Below are 20,711 nucleotides of genomic sequence, written 5' to 3'. Positions count from 1 at the left end.
CACCAATGGAAAAGATGGGTGCTTTTCCTTTTTTCTCGAGGTGGAATACAGCTCCAAGCCAATAGTCTCTGAGCAGGGAGCACAGTCAGATATCAGGGCAGAGTACAAACTACAGCTCAGGTGGAACTGCAAGGCGACTCGCAGTCGATAGCACACATCACCCACTTCGATAAATGGCTGACTCAGTGAACACCCTGTCTCAAGAAAGAAAGGGGCCAAGGGAGTCATTAATGAAACCAAGAAACTCAGTTTTACATCTCATTCCAAAGATGGATTCACTGTACTCCTTTCCATCCAGGTGGGTGAGTTCATATCATGTGGAATTTGTCTGCCCTCACTGAAAACTCTGGTCAGGCAATGAATTATTCCAAGTAAATTAAGTGTATCGATCCCCTCCCCTTTCTGACACTTTGCAGATATTGCTATCAAATCATGCCCTGTGCAAGTGTCAGTTTTTGCCACAGACATCTGAAGAGGGGAACAAATATTCTCTTGAGTTTCTCGGAGTCTAACAAGTCCTCGTGGGGGTCTAATAAGACTTAAAGGAACCCGGTGATGACATAACCCTATGATGAGATGGGCTGTTTACAGTGGAGAGCTAGCATGCTTGGCTGATGAGAAGAAGGTCATGGCTGTATACTTCTCTGTATTTCTCAGGTAATATCAGATCACAGTCATGGGTTGTATCTTGACTCTGGCCAATTTTCATACAAATGCCGAGTGGACCAGAGAGAAGATCAGAGCACAGTGCATGGACACAAATTGTGAATCGATGACAATTCCAGGAAAACAATCAGGTTATATACCCTTTGGATAGGATGTAGAATAAAACTTTATAAACCATAGGCAGTAGCCTCTTTCAAGGTGAAGTCAGGCATCATTTTGTTAAGGACTTGCTTCTTTGATGCTAATTCTTCTTCCCAGATGACCAGACTCATCCTTTTCTAAATAATAAATTCCTAATCCAAAAAAAAAAAAAAAAAGAAAGGATCTTTCTCAGTCTTATCTAATTGAGCGTTGTTTTTTAATATTTTATTGTTTTGGCTGAAAACCACCCTATTAAGGCTGTTGAATGTATTCAAAGGACGAATTGTTTAAGATGAATAGTCTGGCCCAGATAGCTAACAAATGTATCCTGTAAAGTGTTATTTTCATCCACATTGAAGTCCCTTATCACACACTGAAATTCTTATGGATGAAAGGATATAATGTCTGAATTTGCTTCAAAATAATCCAGTGAGGTGGGAGGAGGATGGAGGATTAGTGAAGCAGACTGGGCCATGGCTTGATCATTGCTGAGGCTGAGTGAGGGTACAGGGGAATTCTGATAGCAGTGGTCCTCAAACCTTAGCACTGGTCAGAATAATCAGGAAGGCTTGTTAAAATACACAAGCTGGGCCCCACCCCAGAAATTCTAATTCAGGAGATCTGGGTGGAGCCAACAATTTGCATTTCTAAAAAGTCCTCAGGGGGACTTCCCTTGTGGTCCTGTGGTTAACAATCTGCCTGCCCAGGCAGGGGATACAGGTTTGATCTCTGGTCTGGGAAGATCCCACGTGCAGTGGGGTAACTAAGCCCATATGCTCGACTATTGAGCCCCTGCGCCAAAACTATAAGCCTGCATGACTAGAGCCAGTGCTCCATGACAGGAGGAGCCTCCACGACAGGAGGAGCCACCACGATGAGAAGCCCACGCCCCGCAGTGAAGAGTAGTCCCTGCTTGCCACAACTAGCAACTAGAGAAAAGCCGGTGTTCAGCAATAAAGACCCAGCACAGCCAAAAATAAATTTAAAAAATAAAGTTCTCAGGAGATGTTGATGCTGTTGGCCTGGGATCCCCATGTTGAGACTCATTAGTCTATTCTCTCTTTTTCCCTATTTCTTTAAAAACCAAAGGGGACTGAACTTGGCTGGCACAACAAAGCAAGGTGGAGGAAAGGAGTTTCTACTTTTCTGCTTGCTCAGAATCTCAGACAGAAGCAAAAAAATTAAAAAAGCAGAAAAGAAACACAGACAACTGGAAAAGCGCTGAACCATCAACACAATTTAAGCTGGGCTGAATTTGGGAAATATTAATGCTGGTTTCCCTCATTTACTCTGAACCTATATCTATATAGCAGGTATGGAGTGTGCTAGCTTCTCAACTGCTTGGGACTGTGCCTTTAAGCAAAATAAATAACCAGAATTTCTAACTGCTTTTTTTAATACAAGAGCTAGAGCTAGGCTGGGGTTTATATAGATTGATGACATCACTTTGCATCTTTGCCTGAGACTCAGTTTGGGTTTAAAAGGTATAGTCAAGAAATCTTTTCCTTTGGCTTTTCCAATGTACCTCATTCTGGAAAAGATGTGGGACTTTCTGATCTAGTTGAGTCTAGACGCATCAGGTGATGAAGAAAGAAAGTTTCACGCTTGAGGTTGAATAGTCACAAGGAGGCGAGCAGGACCTCTGGTCTAATTTTATCTTATTTTAAAACTCTCATTTAGCCAACAGTGACTATATGCCAAGCATTGAGCAATAGACTCTAGGATATGAAAAAAAAAAAATTCCAACAAATGGTCCTTGACCTTGAAGAGCTCACATATAGTTTGGAAGGCAGACATGTAAATAAATATGCTATAATAGTAATCGTTACAGAATAACTGTGGTTGTTATGAATACGCTGTTCATTTTCAACTAAGGGGAGAAAGAGGTGACGCAAACAACTCATGGATGACAGTTCAACTGGTTCTCGAGTGGTACACACCTGTCTATCAGCAAAGAGATGTGTCAGGGAGAGGCATGCTGGAGAGGAAGCCATAGAAAAGAGGTGGGGGAGAGTCAGAGTGGCTGCTGACTCTAATCAATAGAGTAATTTGACGGGATTAAAGTGTGGGCTGTGAAGGAGGGGGCTGGCGACGGGACAGAAAAGGTATGTTTGCTTGTCGTGCCCTACACACAATGATAGAAAGTTTATACTGTCTCTTGGGGACCATACACCCCAAGGTGGTGTAGGGGGAAGGTCGCACAGGGCTGAATTTTGAACAGACAAATGTGGTAGGTTAGATAGTGGTGAAGGACTTCTTTAGTCTGTGGACCAGGCACTGAGTTGAGGGAGCCGTGAGTTCAGGCAGACATGATGACAACCTGGTCGAGGGTTCTTTGGTTCAGAATATTTGCATAGGAAGCCACTTGCTAGCATATCAGTCGGCTTCCCTCATAGCTCAGTTGGTAAAGAATCTGTCTGCAGTGCAGGAGACCCCGGTTCGATTCCTGGGTCAGGAAGATCCCCAGGGGAAGGAAATGGCAATCCACTCCAGTATTCTTGCCTGGAAAATCCTATGGACAGAGGAGCCTGGAGGTCACAGTCCATGGGGTTGCAAGAGTCGGACACGACTTAGCAACTCAACCACCACCAGCGTGTCAGTAGAAAGTGCGTGTGTGTGTTTGTGCATAGAGGTTTTTTCCTTTTTTAAGTCTTTATTGAATTTGTTACAATATCACTTCTGTTTTATGTTTTGTTTTTTAGGCCCTGAGGCATGTGCAATCTTGGCTTCCTGACCAGGGATGGAACCCACCACACCCCCTGCATTGCAAGGCTAAGACTTAATCACTAGACCATCAGGGAAGTCCCTAGAAGTTTGAATATATGTAAACTTATATAACATAAAGCTAGATAAATCTAAAAGTTGCATATGCAACTTTGATATCACCTATTTATCCATAATATGGAGAGAAGAAAAGAAGGAAGAAAGGAAGGGAGGAAGGGAAAATGCTGTCTATACATAATAAACAGAAAAGAGGAAGTCAAGTTTGCCATCCAGGAAAACAGCTTAAAGGGCTTCAAGTGAGAAGCAGCTGCTCCTTTGACTTCTCTAAAGGTTTACTAATTTATAACATGGGCCTAGGGGTGTGTGTGAGTGTGTGTGTGTGTGTGTGTGTGTGTGTGTGTGTGTGTCGGGGTGGGGAGAGGGTTATGAAAAAGAATAATAGAGAAAAAGAATAAATGCAGTAAAATTTTTAAGACTTTGAATACCACAAATGAGTCATAAATTGGAATTTCACTTTGTCTTCCAATATTTTCCACATAATTAGCCCATTCATATACACAAAAGGAGCACATGACATATTCCAAAATGACACAAGACTCATTCCAAGCACTGAAGCGGGATGCTGAGGCTTCCACCCATGTCATCCCTGGAGCAGGGATGAAGGTCCTGGCCTGTGTGCTCAGCTGGCGATGAGACAGGGCACCTGGGCATGGCCACCACCTTTCATACCATTTCCCGTATCTTTTCTTCCCTGTAAATTATACACTCCAGGCCTTTGCCAAGGGAGATAATGCTGCTCCCATGAGAACTGAATACCCAGTGCCCTGCATGCATGAGTGTGTCAAGGCTAAACAGGTCTATTGTTCTTAAACAGAACTGCCAGAGAAATTGTCTCCTTGTGCAGAATGATGCTGAAGAGATAAAAATATCTTTCATTTCTATAGTGCATTGCATCTTAAAGTGTGTTCCACATTTTGCAAACTATATATAGGCTCAATTCATTACCCAGCCCCATAAAATACAGCCAGAGCAGTGGCAGGCGCATGCCAGATGTTTGACAATGGTTTAATAACAGAGTGAAGAATAAGTTAAATTGGACTCTGAAAACAGGAAGTGGGATGTGGGGCACTAGGTAAGACTATGCCAATCACCCTAACTTTATATATTAAGTGCCTACTGCCTACCAGGGTAAAGGCTGGGCTCCATGGTCCCTGAAAGGTACTGCCCCTACCCTCATGGGGCCTCCAGGATATCCTGAAGGATGCACAATCAGATAGATTCTACTGTCCATTCTGATTCATGTTAAGAACGAGTTAAAATACAAGGTGCCATGGTCCTTGCTGCCTTTCAAGGGAGGCATTTACCATCAACCACGTTGGCATCAGCATTCCCTCTCTTGGCTAAAGGGTTTGCGTCCAATAGAATTATAGAATGTATGCTGAAGAGACGCTATGAAGGAGGGGTATGGTTCTGGGGAAAGTAAGGGAAAGAAAAGAAATCACAAGATGAGCAAGCTGGGGAAGGAAAGAGGGTACGCAGAGTAGGATGAAGATGAAAGAGTTTGGGGAAAAGTCGTGACCAATGAGAGCAGAGGGGGTCCACGAAGATTCCAGGGTCAGCACTAGTTTTCCTGATTGTGGGGATGTCACTGGCAATAAACTGCTCAAATACTGAAGTCCCTAAATCACTGGGGAAGCATGTTTAAATCTCTCCAGGCTGAAAGGTGTGGGTTCTGGAAAACAGACAACAGGATTTTAGGATTGGGAGGGATCCCAGAGAGCCAATGTTTTCTTTCATAGATAAAGCAGGATATGCCCAGGTTTATTAAGTGGTTGCAAAACATAGCAGTGCTCAGGCCAGAGCCACGGTCCAAAAGCTTACCCCTGACCTCTCTCTCAGGCCTGGCTTGAGTGAATCAGTGGCACAGACAGGCCCTGTCCTTTGGGGATGCTTCTGAAAGCTGAAAACCTGGTTCTTGGGGGGCCTTTCCACAGCAGTGCAGAGAGACTGACCACAGTGCACAGGGGTTAAAGTCTTATAATCCACCTACACAGATGTCAGCCAGAAGTTTCGTTCAGATAAATGAAAGAGAAATAGGCTGAAAGATTGTGACTGCCCAGGTCAGACAGGCTGCCACCCAGGGAGAGCCTTGGAAGCCCATTTGGTCTCTGGAAGTATATGTAGCTTCCAGGCCTTATTAATTCACCCAGGAAGGGAGAGTCAGGTTACTGGGAACTCCCATGAGGGCCCTGTTCAAAATGAGTTTAAATCCCTGGACAAGGAGGTTTTAACCAGCACTGACTGGCAGGATCTAAGAAAAACAAAAGGAAATGTGGTTTATAATGTATCTGTGCAACAAACAACACAGAGGCATTACAGAGGAAATTCTCCACCTGTGATGATGGCCCCTCTCATAAAACTGCCTCTCCTCCTCCTTCGTGGGAAGGGCCCCTGGTAAGCACAGGAAGGTAATTACATGCACTGCACAAGGATTGCAGGAGATTGAGGGGGCCAGGCATTTGAAACTCAGGCCGAAGGTACTGACCCTGTATTGCATCTCAGCCCTCCAGCTTCCTGTAGGGCCTCAGGCAAGTGAACCCAGAATCACCCCACAAGAAGGGATCACACCTGACAGATGACCTCCACGGCAAAACCTGTCTTGTTAAAAAGTCAATGTTGTTGTTGTTTAACTGCTAAGTCCTGCCCAACTCTTTGCAACCCCATAGATTGTAGCCCACCAGGCTCCTCTGCTCATGGGATTGTCCAAGCAAGAATACTGGAGTAGGTTGCCATTTCCTCCTCCAGGTGATCCTCCCAATCCAGAAATCTCTTATGTCTCCTGCATATCAGGTGGGTTCTTTATCACTGAGCCACTGCTGCTCCTGCTGCTAAGTCACTTCAGTCATGTCCAACTCTGTGCGACCCCATAGACAGCAGCCCACCAGGCTCCCCCGTCCCTGGGATTCTCCAGGCAAGAGTACTGGGGTGGGTTACCATTGCCTTCTCTGCACTGAGCCACTAGAGAAGCCTAAAAAGCCAATGAGATGGTTCATAATTTTGTTCCCTGGATGCACCTGTGTATACGCTTCTCCCCAACTAGAGGGCAAACTTTCCAAGAACAGAAATTCATGTATTCATTCCACCCATCTTTATTAAGTACCCCCAAACAGGCCTTTGCACAAATGGAGAGAATAATACACGTTAGAGACAAGGGACGAACAGCCAGGAGGAAAGTCAGGGAAAGTGGTGATGAGGGAGTGTCTGGATTCTCAGGGGCTCGGGGCTCTGAACAGCGGTGCTGGGACACTCCTGCCTCACTCTCTGCCCCAGAACTCAGAAAGCAGACGAGCAGGGTTTGGAAGCTGTCCAGAGGAGATCTACCCTTCTGAAACTTATTGGCCAGAGAGCAGCTCCGGGGCCAGCCCTCATCCCTCTCCCAAGGGAGATCCCGCTCGACTGGGGTAGGGGTTCAAAAGACACTGCACTTGGCCTTGAAGGCCTGGAGGAGGGGCTAGGGACTGACCGCGACAGCCTCGGGCTCGGAGCCAGGTGAAGAAACACTGGAGATGATGCCACCTGCTGGCGAGGGGCCCGGGTTCGCGCGGTGGGCGCAACCGAGACCCGGAGACCGGATGGGCAAAGAACAAGAATTCGAGCAGTTGTTCAAGTGGCTGGTCTTCTGCTGCCTCTTTAGGGTCTCCACCTCCTCGGGCCGAGCCCGGAGACTCCGGACGCCGAGGTTTCCAGCGGGGGCGGCGGGCGTCCTCCCCCGGCCCCCTCCTCTCGCGGCGCTCGGAGGTCTAAGACTCCGCGCTTCTCCATCAGGTGGAGCAGTGCTCCTCGCCGCCGGTCTCCCCCGCTCCCTCCTCGCCGGCGAACTGCACGCAGGCACCTAACAGCGCCAGGAGGTTAACCGAGCCCCCGGAGGAGGTGAAGCCGAGGAGCAGCCCGGGCGGAGGTGGCGGGGCCGCCGTCGAGGCTGGCGCCAGAGCCCGGCCGGCTGTGAGTCCTGCAGGTACTGCTGTGGTTCTCGCTGCCCCACGTGGTGGCTGCCGAAGACTGCCCGTGGTTTTTCCGGCACGCAGGCTTGAAACGCCTTCTGGCCCTTTTAGAGGCAGGCAGCTCACCACTTAATCCAAGCTTTTTTTCCCTTTCTGCCGGAGACCGGAGGCTGAGGGGCGGGGGCGGAGGGGCTGGAGGAGGGAACAGGCCCAGCTGGCTGGGGTGGGCTTGGGGGAACCGAGGCCAGACTGAGTCAGGAGGCCAACCACAGGGACCAGGGGGTGAGGGAAACCAGGCACTCCCTACCTCGGAATCGCCCTCAACCCTCTTCTCCTGATCCAGAGTTAATGTGTGGGGGTTGCAGGTGCCTGTATGTGAGCCTGATTTGGGTGGATTGCACAGGTCATGACCCTGGTCTCCTGACCCTGGTTCCTAGTATTTATTTCCTTCTGGGGCCGAATTAAGCAAGTCTGGGCCCCAGGCCACTTAAGAATTAGCAATCAGAATTAACTACAGCTTAAAGGATGAATGTCAGTTAAAACATCAAATGTTGCTTTGTAAGGCACAACCTATATTCTATAATTTGTCTTAGTCACAGCAGGGTTGGCCTAAAGAATGATGCCCAGACCTGAAATTTCGTCCTGCCTGTATAGAGTCAGTGGAAAGCTCCTAGTAAAAGCACGTTTCTATATGTGCTGTGTTTTCACTCTTGATATGTTATTTGACATGTTATTTAGAATTACTGTTCACCTTTTGCATGTGTTTCCTGATTGGCTCTTCTGTTTTGTTGCATTGTTAGAGCAAGTCCCTGGACTAAGGCAGTGCTGACACTTTATTTAGATACCTTGTTTGCAGTTTAGCTGATGGGGTGCCTCTTTTGGGTCTTCTTAGTTTCCTTTGCTCAGCATTTCTCCCCCCCCACCCCCCAAAGCTTGCTTACAAATTCTCCTTTGATATGTTTAACAGCCTCTAAGGGATGCAGTTAAATAAACTATTAAGTGAAGAATAGAAGATTCAACAGAGCAGACACCTACTAATTTGTAGACCTTTGATGTCAACAACCAGATGTCAGCTCCTACTAGCACACACTTTCACACGTGCCCCTTCTCTCTTTCTTCTTCATAAATACTAAGGGATGCATTTTTTTAAAAGTTAAGATCCACATGGAAATTTGGAGTTAGAATGTACCTTGCAATCAGCAAAGTCCCCCAAATACGTAATACTTATAAGCTAAGAGTTTCCCCAAAGACCTCTCCAGGGTCCAGTGACTGATGAAAGAAATGATTGATTTTATAATTGCACGACACAAATCAAGCAAGCAACTTTCATTTCCCTCTCGTTATTCATTACCCCCCCTTCTTCTGCATACTGCTGTACATTTTTATTTCTTGCTTTGTAACTATCCTTATAGTTAGGTGTGTTCCCTGATTTGTAACTACCCTTATAGTTATAGCTGTTCCACACTAAATCGAGCTCCTGAAGGCATGGACTGTGCCTGTAATTTTATTTCCCCCAATGCCCTGCTTATACCAGGCATAGCTAACTGTCTATCAAGTAAATAGACCTAGATAAATTTGCTTTGATATCCAGGAGAAAATAGAGTTTGATTGGAATGTGAGTTTGGTGACAGGTAAAAAAAAAGACCTGAAGGTTCTTAGGAGGCATTGCCTATGACCTTGGCCTCTCCTTCGCAGTAGGATTCACAGCACCTCTTGGAAAAAAGACATACTCAGAGGGATGAAGCGCTCCTTACAGGAGATCTTCCAAATGTAAAACCAGGCAGCTCCCCATCCTTGGTAGGAAATGCACAAACCAGGATAATAATAATCAAGGGGCAGGTGTCACCCATATACCTGTTTTCCCTCTAGTTCCTTCATTTTGTTTTCTAGCATTATCGCAAAGAAAAACCAAGGTGTAAACATCCCCATTTTATTACTGAGCCCCCCTCCTAGGAAAGTCTCAAAAATGCAAACCATGCTTATCTCTTCCCCAACTCGGAGACTCCCGCTGCACACCCTGGCCGAGTCCTTCCTGGAGAAAGGTGGACACCCCCGCGCCCCCGCCCCCCACCTCCCGTGCAAAATCAAGGCAGGCAAATTGTTACACTGTGGCTAGGTACATCCAGCCATTCTTAACTTCACTCCTTTAAACAACATTATGTCCTGTGGACAAAAAGTCACAGCTCCGCTCCCTGTTCAAAATGCCTTTTGGTCAGTGAAGGTGACAAAAGCTGAATTTCCCCCCATGTAGGGGGAGAAACAGAAGGAAAGAAAGAAAGGAGCCTCCCCCTCCACCACCAGCACACCCTCCTTTTTGCATAGATCGCCTTCCTCCGAGTGTTTCCTCTTTAATTATGCCCCGTTTCCCCTCCCTCTCCCCCCTCCCCAGCTTCAGTGAAAGGAGCCCTTCTGTCACTCGTCACTCGCTCCCCGGCTCGCTCGCGCGCTGGCTGTGGGAGGAGCCGCCGGAGGAAGCTGGGTGCCTCGGATGCCGAGCGCCAGAGGATGGAGCTGCTCCGAGAGGGGACGTCGCTGACGAGCCCGGCTTCCCGAGGCGGCTAGAAAACAGGCAACTTGCCTTGTCTGGGCTGCGGATCCCGCGAGGCGCGGAGCCCCGGGCCACCCGGAGGGACCGACGGACAGACAGACAGATGGTCGGCGCGACCCCGGGAGGACCGCGGCGGAGGCTGAGCACCGCGAGCCGCCCAGCAGGAGAAACTCACCGCGAACCCAAGTTGCCCCGCCGGCTTCCCCTCGGCGCGCGGAGGAATGAGACCTTTCCAGCTCGACCTGCTCTTCGTCTGCTTTTTCCTCTTCAGCCAAGGTAGGACCTCTGCGCCGCCCGGAGTTGCAAAGAAAGTCGGCGGGGTTGTCAGGGCTGCGGGCAGGAATGTGGGCAGGCTTCGGGAACTCGAACTGATGGATGTATCTCCCGGTGCCCGGCCGAGAGGCACTGGCATCGCCTCTTTGCCTTTGAAAATGCAACAGAATGGTACTGTTTATTTTCCTTCGGAAGGCAGGGCTGCGGGAGAGGAGGGAGGGTGACTTTCTCCCCTCACTTGTCAACATCCAGCTCAAACTCTCCAATGCAAATGAGTTCTTTATGCTCCCTGTATGTTAATTAGGCGGCATCTCTGTGGCCGTGCGGTGCGGTTCTGAACTTCTGGGCGCCTCCTCTCCTCCAGACGCAGGTTGGAAAAGGAGAGGGTCGGGAAGGAGAGCTCTGTTGAGGTGGCTATTTCAGCTCGAGGAAGGTCTGGCTTGCACGGGTGTATTCGGAAGGAAAGGCGTGCGGAGGGGGCTGCGATGACCGAATGGAGCGTGGGGGTGATGTGCAGCGTTTTGGGAAAGCTTCTAAAGAGTTTCATTGCGTGTCATCTGCTTCCCTGAATTAGAGTGCATTCTGAGTCCTACACAGCGTTAGATTTCAGGGCAGAAAATGAAATCCCCCGCCTGCTCCTGGTGCAGACGCTTCCTCTCTGCAGCCTAGTAGTGGCAGAGAAGTCGGCGGACTTTCTCAAAAGAACTTGGCCCCCTTGGGCAACCTGCCCCTGAGAGCCGCCCTGGGGCCAGTGGCCATAGAGGGAGGGGAGGATCATTCCGGAAAAGGATGGCGAGAGTGCCCTGATAGCCGGCGGCATCCGGAGTCACCTGTGGAATTGAGTTTGAGGGACTAGTCAGCCGGTTCCTTTCCCCTCTCCTGGAATGCCGGGTGCTGTCTCTGCCATCTGAGGTGGCGTTTGTGCCAGCCAGCACAGTTCTGGGAGGAACAGGACTCTCTCCGAAAAATCCACAACAAAGCACATCCATCTGTTGATTAAATGAAGGGTAAAAGTTTTCCAGAAAGCACAGCACTGCTATGGGTGGCTGGCTCTGCAAGCAAACAGCATGTCTCCAGCCCTCCCCCTGAAAGGGAGAAGCCGGATGAAAGCTGAAACCCACGCCTCCTTCCCCGGCTCCTCCACTGGTGCTTGTGGTCACTGCAGATTTCCCCCTTGTCAAACTTTGCTTCTGACCCTCCTGATTTAACCTGGGGCTCTTCCCCGACCTGGGTGTGCAGGTGAGCCCCTGCTTGTATATAATCCTGATGTACACACGCGCACACACACACACTCACTCGTGTATTCATGTGGTTGTGTTGCCTCTCGCCAGGGCTCTGTATAGCAGCAGGAAGATAAATTGCCTTCCCCAGAGTTTTCGGGCTGAATGAATAAGGACTATCTTAGAACACTGGTATAGAAACAATTTGGGTTCTGTTACCACTTGGGGAGGTAACCCTCCTTCTTGAATGTGTTTGTGCTCGCTTATAGATACCTACAGCAACTCACATGCTCACTCTCCTGGTTTGCCTCTTAACATTCACTCACTCAGGAAGTTGCATGTAGAATTCCCCAACAGAGGATCTAACTGTCCCTCCCACACCAGGTTCCCCCGGCCAGTGCACGTTTTACTGTGTCCACTGATGGTGCTAGAAGGGTGAGCTGAGACTCTCCTCTAGGTTGACACAAGAAGCCTGTAGATGTCTAAGTGCCTCTCTGACTGTTGGAATCATTGCAGCGTCCATCTTCTACTTTGCTTATTTCTTTCTGGGTATGGTGCTATTTTTTGAGCTGCCTCATATAAATCTTTAAATATATGGAAGTTAAATGCCCTGTTTCTTCTGCTCTTAGCCCTGAGGGCAGTGGGAAGGAACCACAACATCAAGCAGTTCAGAGTTCCTTGCTATTCCTGACTGTTCTGCGCTTGGCCAGCTTTGCCCATCCTCCCAGATTGTAGATGCATAGTCCACAGAACTCCAGAACAGGGAGTTCTGGAGAACTCCTGGACTCCAGAACAGGTCTAAAGAAAGACAAGGGGACCTAAGTGGACCTGGCCAATGAGAACCCTCTACATCACTGAACACTGTACGGTAGGGTCCTTAAGTCGACAGTGTCCGACTGCAGAAATGAAGGGTCAAGTGGGACAATGTTTAATGGACTTCACTGGGATAGAAGATCTTTTGACTCTATCGGGGGCATTGATGTGAATGTGGATGTTGTTTGTAGGGCTGTGAATTCCCCAGAGAGTTCTATTTGACCCTCTACCCATGTATGCTTAGGGCATATACTATGCCAACCTCTGCCTGGTGCCATACATTTATCAAGTTATCAGATACAGCATATCCACTTTCAACGGGTCACTAGAGGACCCCCTCCCCAGGCTCTGGGTGATGCCCTCTCTCATCCCCCTGGCTGTGGTTGCACCCCACCCAACACACACACCGAGCCACACCATCGGATGCCATTTCCTGCTTGCCTTCCTCCCGGGATGCTTTCCAAGGAAATGTGCTGATACTCAGGGATGGCCCGTCACTCAGAGAAAACAAATGCCCAGGGCTCTTTTAAGAGCCTTCTGTGGCCCTCTAGTGACACATCCATCTGCTGTCCCACACCTCTCACAATGGGAACCTACACGTCATTCTGGAGTCACTGGAAACAGAACTCTCATGCATCCCACACAGAGAGGGTGCTCCAAACATCGCTCAGAAGATTTTAAAAGCAAAACACTTAGGTCAACTCTTAGAGTCATTTCAATCCTCCTTTCTCTTTTAGTATGTCAAATATATTTATTCACCGTTACTTTTTTTCATACCCCCTCTTTAGAGAGTGAAATTTAGGTATCATTTATGTTAGTGATATAGCCCTAATCTTGTAAACTTTGGGCTTTTCATATAGACTGAGATTAAGCATGTGTTGATCACTCTTGAGGTGGCTATAGAAAGGCCAAATGGCATGCCTCCGTTCCTGCCCAGTCAGTGTCCCCAGGCCCAGCTCCCCACAAAGCAGTGGAGAGGTGTCAGTGAGTGCCGTTTGAGGGGCTGCCTCTTCCTCCGCTGGCAGGACGGCGTGCTCCGTACAGAGAGGGATAATGTCACAGCACAATTTGCCTCCCGCAGAGAAGAAGCATGTTCTGCCCCTGGGTGAAAAGGAATTGATTCTCTTGTCATCCGCACACTTAGAACTTGCTCTGTCTTCCGCTTTATCATTTTGGTTTGCCCACCACGATTTCCTTCTGTGCCTTCCTTCATCTTCCAGACCTGGCCCATCCAGCCTGCACATCCATGTTGTAAATGTCTTTGGAGAGACGATGTCCCAGCAGGACTGGGGACACCCTGCTTCCTGTCGGATCTCGGGTTCTGAGACAGTTCAGGGAACACGTGGTGGTACAGACTCAGGCCCTCCTACTTTGGCGGCTCCTGGGAAACATGCCCTCTTGCCTGCTCTGTGACGCTTTGCTCTAGCATCGTCCTGTCCTGCACGGTGACTTGCTGGGTCTGAAAGTTCTAATTCTCGGGAGTCCACTCTCTGGTTGGCTTTGCGTGTGCGCCGTGCTGCTCTGGATGTGTTGGGGCAAAAGTGAAACCTTGCACTTGCCCATCAGTGGCATGTCTGAGTTGAGGATTAATCTGGGGTGCCATCTCCCTATTGGGAAGAATCTCAACCACTTGCTGTCCTGACTGGCTCGCAGAAATCACCAAGAAGGGCTGTCAGATGGCCATCAGGGGGGCAGAGGTTCTTGGTGACGCGAATCTCCAGGGAAATAGAAGAGCAACACGCAGAGAGAGGGTAAAATAGGGTGTAAGAGGAGAGAGGGGGCCAGGCTGAAGGGGGCCAGGCTGTGGGCGACAGGAGGCGTGAGAACAGAGGAGCAAGGACCAGAGGCTTCAACTGGCAGGAAACTCCCTGGGTGAGGATGCTTAGAAAACAGCACGAGCGTGTCTGAGGCAGCCAGGAGTATGGAGGAGATGCTGGGGGCACAGGCTGAGAGGGCGTTACAAAAGGAAACTAGGAGTGAGCAGCAACTTTGGAAGCATTTATCATTACTCAGAAACATCATAGAACAAAGGATGGGGCAAGGAATAAGTGTGAGGCTTCCCCCACTGGCACCCCAAGTGGTCTGATGGCTTGTCTAGAGGGGTAGAGTCAATGCACAGATGCCAAGGGTGTGGGACCACTTCTTTCAGAGACATCCTGGGTGATGAGGACTGGGGCGTGTCTGTTGGGTCTGGGGGTGGTCACAGTGTCTGCTGCCTAGCGGGGAGTTCTCAGCTGCCAGCCAGACCTATAGAGGAAGGAGAAATGCTCTCTCTCCAGGGGGAGAGGAGCGTGGGCTGGGGTCAGGGCCTTCACATTGCACTTAGGGTCCCACGGGGGCCTCCCTCTGGGGTTCGGAAGACAGATCTTGCTTGGAACAGGGCAGCAGTGAGCCAGGCTTGCCACCAAGAAGCCTTCTGCCTGGTGTGCATGTGTTGGTAGGAGCCAGGGCCAGCAGGGGACCGGGTGGAGCAGGGCAGTATGCCTGAAGATGCAATTTTTCTTTTTTGTTCAGCCCAGTGGGGGTGACTTAGGCGGCATTATGTTTGCAGCCCCAAAAAAGCACATGAATAATCCCTAGTGAATTCAAGAGATATCAATAGCAAAATAATAACAATACTAATGATTCCTTTGATTTGCAGAGTACTTTTCTTCCAAGGAGATAAAAAGATAAACTGTTTTGGAAACATGAACGAGGAAAGAAAATTGCCTGTGATGGAGGATTGGGGAGGAGGGTCAGGAGCATTCATTTTAGGGACTCCGGGTAATTGGTGGGGGGAGGGGTTTACATGGACTTAAGCATCATTTCTCAGCTGTAGTCCTTATCCGTCTAAGATGCTGAGCTGTCTTTTGGGTGAAAAATCAGTGCAGGCCTTGTAAATCAAGGTCAGTCTAGAAATAATGGCACCCTAAAGTCCACTGCTGCCCCCCACCAGAAATAGGCCTGTTCTAATTGGAGGGGATCAGCAAGACCAGGAACTTGCTGAAATGCACACTGGGACTCTCACCACTGTGCCAATCTTGACCATATTGGTGGGTCTCCAAGCAGAGTATTTGTGGCCTCAGCAGTCCCTCAAAGTCAGTGGGCTCCCCAGCATCCATGGAGCTGCTGCCCTGGGGACATCTGCACCGGCGAGTTTCATATCACATCACTGCCGTCCACAAGGGAGCAAGGAGCTAAGCCTGCCAGCATCCTGTGCCAGGCCGTGATGACTTCGCCTGACATTCCAAATGGAGTGGGATTTTGCTTCCAGTTAGGGGAGTAATGCCGCGTCTACTGCAGTGAGATGGCATACAGCTCTGTACGTCATTGTGTGTTATCTCCTTTTCCCTGGGGGAAGCCTGTTCAGTGAGCCCGTCAAATCAGAATATAGATGCCTTATGGATCACCGAAATACTTTGTCACATGTGGGCAAAGAATGCCAGGCCCCACTTTCTGCTCAGCTTGAGGAGTAAACAGAACCCACCCAGTTGCCATCGACTGGGGATCTCCACCATCATATTTAACATTAGCTTTTTACTTCTAACCCACTGAAAGAGCTAAGGATCAAATTTGATGCTTTTCCCCCCCATTTTCTTCCTCTGTCAATGGTAAAAGCGCATATTCTGGCTGTATACTTTTAGAAGTCAGTAAATGTCAATATTAGTTAAGTGTTTCCTTTATATCACTGCAATTTAGCATAAGCTGCTTGGAAACAAATGTGTTCCGTAAGCATACAGTGTTTCCGTGAGTACACAGTCAATACCACTATGAGGGTTAAATAAATGTCAGCTTTCCCTGGGCACACTGGTAACGAGTTAAAGCCACGGAAATAGTGGCCAGCACGAGTGACTGCTGCTCCTTACACAGTTCATGTGTTGCAGCCTGGCTGGGACGTGGAGTCTGGGAGACGGACATTCGTCCATCTTTTGGCTGGATATTAAGGCAAGGAAGGAGCCAAGTGTAGACACCTCCTGGCATTCCGCAGGGAGATTTTTCCCAGAAGTCCAGAAGCCTTACCATACCCACTTCAAGCCTACTCCCATCCGGGAACTCCCTGTCCACACACACACACACACACACACACACACACACACACACATAACATGTACACAACACTTACTGCTAAAATGTAGTGATGTCCAGGACTTAACAACACATCAGCCATTTTCCTGAAATGGGAGATGAGCTTTCCCTCTAATCTTCCACCTAATGTTACTGTCCTCATGGGCAAAGTGAAGGAGATTTGCCTGAGGTTGTTTTTTTGATCACTGAAACGAACGCTGCCGTGGCATGCATTTGTCATTATTGAAAGGAGGTGTGCCCATCAGGCTGGATTATCTCAGTGGTCTGCTTACTTGGCCTGTGTTCACTGGACAGATGTTGCAGGTTCACATTCTTTCTAACGAGTGTCTAGAAGACGAGAATTTGAAATCTGGCGCTGACGGTTCCAGGGATGACTACCAAACATCATTTTCGCCTTTCCACACTTCCCCGGGGCCTCCATGCGGTCTGGGTCTCAGAGGGCCTCATTTCCTTCTCCTTGCTTTGTGATGAAGCACCTTTGTTTGACACCAAAGCTCTGTCCTATCCACTCAGCCAGCCCTCGTTGGGGGCCTACTGTGTGGTGGGCATTGTGCCAGGGGCTTTTGATGGGAAGATGACTAAGGGTGTGTTTCTGCCCCAGGGGAGCTCTCAGACTAGTCAGGGAGCAGACAGCTGGACTTGTCATTACAGTTCAACAGCTCAGAGCAGCCAGAATGTTCTGAGAACAGCGGGGTTGGCTGAAGGTGTTAACAAAGGCTTCGCAGAGGAGGTGAATTGATCGTAGATGTCTAGGGTTCTCCCGATGCTGCAAAGAAAGAGGGTCCCAGGTGGTACCTCAGAGAGTGTGCACAAGCCAGAAGGTAGGACAGGCATGCCAGGGTTCAGAAGCAGTGGTTTACTTGGGGGCTGGGATGCTATGTGATGAGGAAGCTTGTGAATGGTCATGAATATCATGCTAAACGTTTTGAGGATGACTTGTCAACATTAAGTCTATTCTTTAGAAAAATCATTAGTGGTTGTAATCCTCTCTATACTATGGGTTCAATGGGCAAAAAAAAGAGAGAGAAGGATCAACATGTTATCATTCCTTGGTACTCCCTGTGTTTCACAAAGAGGCTTAAAAATGTAGAATTGAATGGAAATACACTCACTCATTTTCCTACATGGTAATGTGTAAAAGGATGGCCAAGTGAGCAAAAGAATAAGTGGGAAGTTATGACTTTCACTGTTGGTCTAGATTCTAGAGGAAGGCAGAGAAGGGTAGTAGGTAGATGCATACTTAAGGAGTGGATAAAGAATGTGGACAGGACCATGGAGAAGACAGAAGCAGGGATGGTCAGCTACACACTGGACTGTTAGTCGGATGGACTGTGCCAGGAATGAGAGTTTCCAGTTTATGGGGCCCTTGGCAGGCTAGGTTGAGGTGGAGGCAGCCTGAGGATGAATGGTAAATAAAAAAGGGGGACCAGGACAGTATAAGACAAGTGAGAGGTGCCTGGGGACAGTCTGCCAGGGATTTCTTTCCTGTTCTCAAGAGGCAGCTAAACTTCCCTGGCTTTGCAGGCAGCAAGGTTACAAGCTAAATGATTGTACTCAGATGTTAGAAATGCTTACCGATCTCCAGCAGCAAGTAACCTTTCATTGAAGAGTAAAGAACATCATCAGGCCCACCCACGTGTTTTACACTCTGGTCTGTTCTTTTCAGGAAATGGCAGGGCAGGGGGAGGTGGTGTTGGCAGGACAAGCTCAGGGGTGAAGCCAAACCCTGCGTCGTTGCGCGGGAAGGAGACAGTGACACCTCCAAGAGTGGCCACAGGTAACCCTGGTGTCTCCTGAAAGGCTCAGACTGGAATTCAGGCCATCAGAAATGGAGGAGTCGGCATGGAGAGCAGGTCCTACTGCATAGCACAGGGAACTATATTCAATGCCCAGTGTCCCATAATGGAAAAGAATACTAAGAAGAATGCATATGTGTGTACAACTGAGTCACTTTGTTCTACAGCAGAAATTAACACAACATTGTAATTCAACCATACTTCAGTAAAAATAATAATAAAGTGAGTCTCTTGCAGGCAAATAATAATGATGATGATGGAAGAGTTGGTTCCTATGAAGTAGATTAAAGAATAGACTAGATGACATCAAAATTCCAAGAGTTCCTAAATATTAGCTATTAACAGAAAGCTATTTAGACAATACATTTGTCTACCATCTTCTACGATCTAGGAGGTCTGTGATGTGTTACAGATCTCTTTGTCCAGCTCGTTTTCTTGTAGGTACTAGACAGATTCTTTGGGTTGTGGTTGGTGGCAGCAGCAGTGGCCATAATTACAGTGGTCGGGATGACAATGTTGATAATTTAGTGTTTGCACATGACCTACCACAAGCAGTACTTCATTCATCACCATGATAGCAGTGAGAGTCATCTACTGTCATCAACCTCAGAGAGGTTAGGATGCTTGACTGCACTGGCTCCCCATCCAACTGACTGTGTGGTCCAGAAGCCTTGGTGCATCTCAAGATGCTGGTGGATCTGCATCAGCAACACGGATGGATGCAGAAGAGGCTGCCAAGCGGGGGCCTGAGATGAGCCATGTTCTTAGAACCTGTGTGAGTCCTCAGGGCCTCGGCACAGAGGATGGTGTTGGGGGTGCCCTGTGGAAATTCGGAAGTTGACCTTTGAACCGTGACCCCGAGTTGCAGCTTTCTCTCTTGTTTTCTCTCCAGACCCTTCCTAAGTTGATCCCTTCCTTCGTCTGACCTTCAGCTTTACCTTGTGGGTTCAAGGTTTCCAGGCCCCTCTTGCCAGGGGGAAATGACAAGTCGGCCTTTGGGGCTAAATAGCAACCAAGGAGATGCTACCTGGGAAATTCCTTTTGTGGCTGTTCTGACAAAAACAAAAGCAAAAACAAGGCAGGAGCTTTTCTTAGCCGGTTGATTAAAACCTCCATTTCTTTTATACCCTGTGTGTCACATACTATCAGAGAAGGCAATGGCTCCCCACTCCAGTCCTCTTGCCTGGAGGGTCCCATGGACGGAGGAGCCTGGTAGGCTGCAGTCCATGGGGTCGCAAAGAGTCGGACACGACTGAGCGACTTCACTTTCACTTTTCACTTTCATGCACTGGAGAAGGAAATGGCGACCCACTCCAGTGTTCTTGCCTGGAGAATCCCAGGGACGGGAGCCTGGTGGGCTGCCATCTATGGGATCGGACAGAGTCGGACACGACTGACATGACTTAGCAGCAGCAGCAGTCACATACTATTCAGCACATAGGAGACGAATGAATATTGAAATACTGAAACATGCACTTCCCTTGTAGTCCAGCAGTTAAGACTCCATGCTTCCACTGCAGGGAAGCGCAGGTTTGATCCCTGGTCAGGGACGTTCTGCAAGCCACGAGTGAGGCCAAATAAATGAAATGTGAGAAAAAGTGAAAGAAAGAAAAAAGCAGTCCCTCTAACACCCCCACTTCACCATGCACCACAGCAGAAGCTGAGACGCCCCCACGGAGGACAGAGGAAAGACCCCGAGAGTTTAAAGTATGGTCTTGCCCTGCAGGAAGTTCTTCCTCTCCCAGCAAGGCCTTGAATGGCCATCAGGTCACCAGGAACACTGCCAAGAGAAATGCCCTCTGGCAGCCACCAACCCCTCCCAAGAAACAATCGGACCTTCTGTTCTCTAATGCATGCCAGTCCCCATCTCTGTCAGTCACCTGCACATGTCACAGGTGTCGCAGCTCCGGTGCAGTGTGACAGGCCACCTGTCACCTTTGGCGATGCTGGGAGCTATGACAGCTTCAGAGTGACATGGGGCCAGGCTGGCTCATCATGCAGGCTTGCAGGGGACAGGAACTTGAGTTATCTCCTGGGGACCTGTCCCAGTGCCACACAGGGAGCGACCACCTTCCTTCCCTGCCCCACTGCCAATTCACCTCCCAGTGGTTTTGTTCTCCATGTCCGAGGGCCCGCACTCTTCTGTGCCTCGCTTAAGGATGCTGGAGTCTACCCCACGATCACAGGAAGTCTAATTTCTTTGGGGAGCTGGACTCTGAAGCCTTTGTTTTGCATAAGATACTGGGTTTGTGTGTCTGGAGGGGAGAGCGCCTGTGTTTGTTTTGGGACCACATTGGTCAGGAGCTGGTGGAACATTAAATGGAACGTTTTGGGATCTTAAAAACCAGGTGAGGTCTGCAGTTCCTACGTCTGCCTGATGGTGGCAGCAGCAGCGCTTGCAAAGTCCAAGAGTGAGCTGAGAGCAGGCGGCCCAGGGCGGTCCCTTAGTACCAGGAAGAGAAAG

At 48.9% G+C, this 20,711-nt stretch overlaps 1 protein-coding gene and 1 long non-coding RNA gene across 5 annotated transcripts in view; one reads left to right on the top strand and one right to left on the bottom strand.

Moving 5' to 3' along the window:
• Positions 1–10,344, bottom strand: part of LOC110149967 (uncharacterized) — a 75,353-nt gene extending 65,009 nt beyond the window's left edge. For both annotated transcript variants that reach the window (XR_011484352.1, XR_011484353.1), the window contains exon 1: positions 10,256–10,344. This is a non-coding gene — a long non-coding RNA (uncharacterized lncRNA). The remainder of the gene's footprint in view (positions 1–10,255) is intronic.
• The window catches only part of KIRREL3 (kirre like nephrin family adhesion molecule 3), a 592,142-nt gene continuing 581,703 nt past the window's right edge, over positions 10,273–20,711 (top strand). For all 3 annotated transcript variants that reach the window (XM_020912692.2, XM_070457373.1, XM_070457374.1), the window contains exon 1: positions 10,273–10,356. In XM_020912692.2, coding sequence (XP_020768351.1) covers positions 10,302–10,356 — 55 coding nt within the window. In that variant the 5' untranslated portion in view covers positions 10,273–10,301. The remainder of the gene's footprint in view (positions 10,357–20,711) is intronic.

The sequence above is a fragment of the Odocoileus virginianus genome, chromosome 28, assembly GCF_023699985.2.
Source record: "Odocoileus virginianus isolate 20LAN1187 ecotype Illinois chromosome 28, Ovbor_1.2, whole genome shotgun sequence".
NCBI classification, from domain to species: domain Eukaryota; kingdom Metazoa; phylum Chordata; class Mammalia; order Artiodactyla; family Cervidae; genus Odocoileus; species Odocoileus virginianus.
The sequence above is the reverse complement of the archived record's forward strand: the minus strand, read 5'-3'. Positions and strand labels throughout refer to the sequence as shown.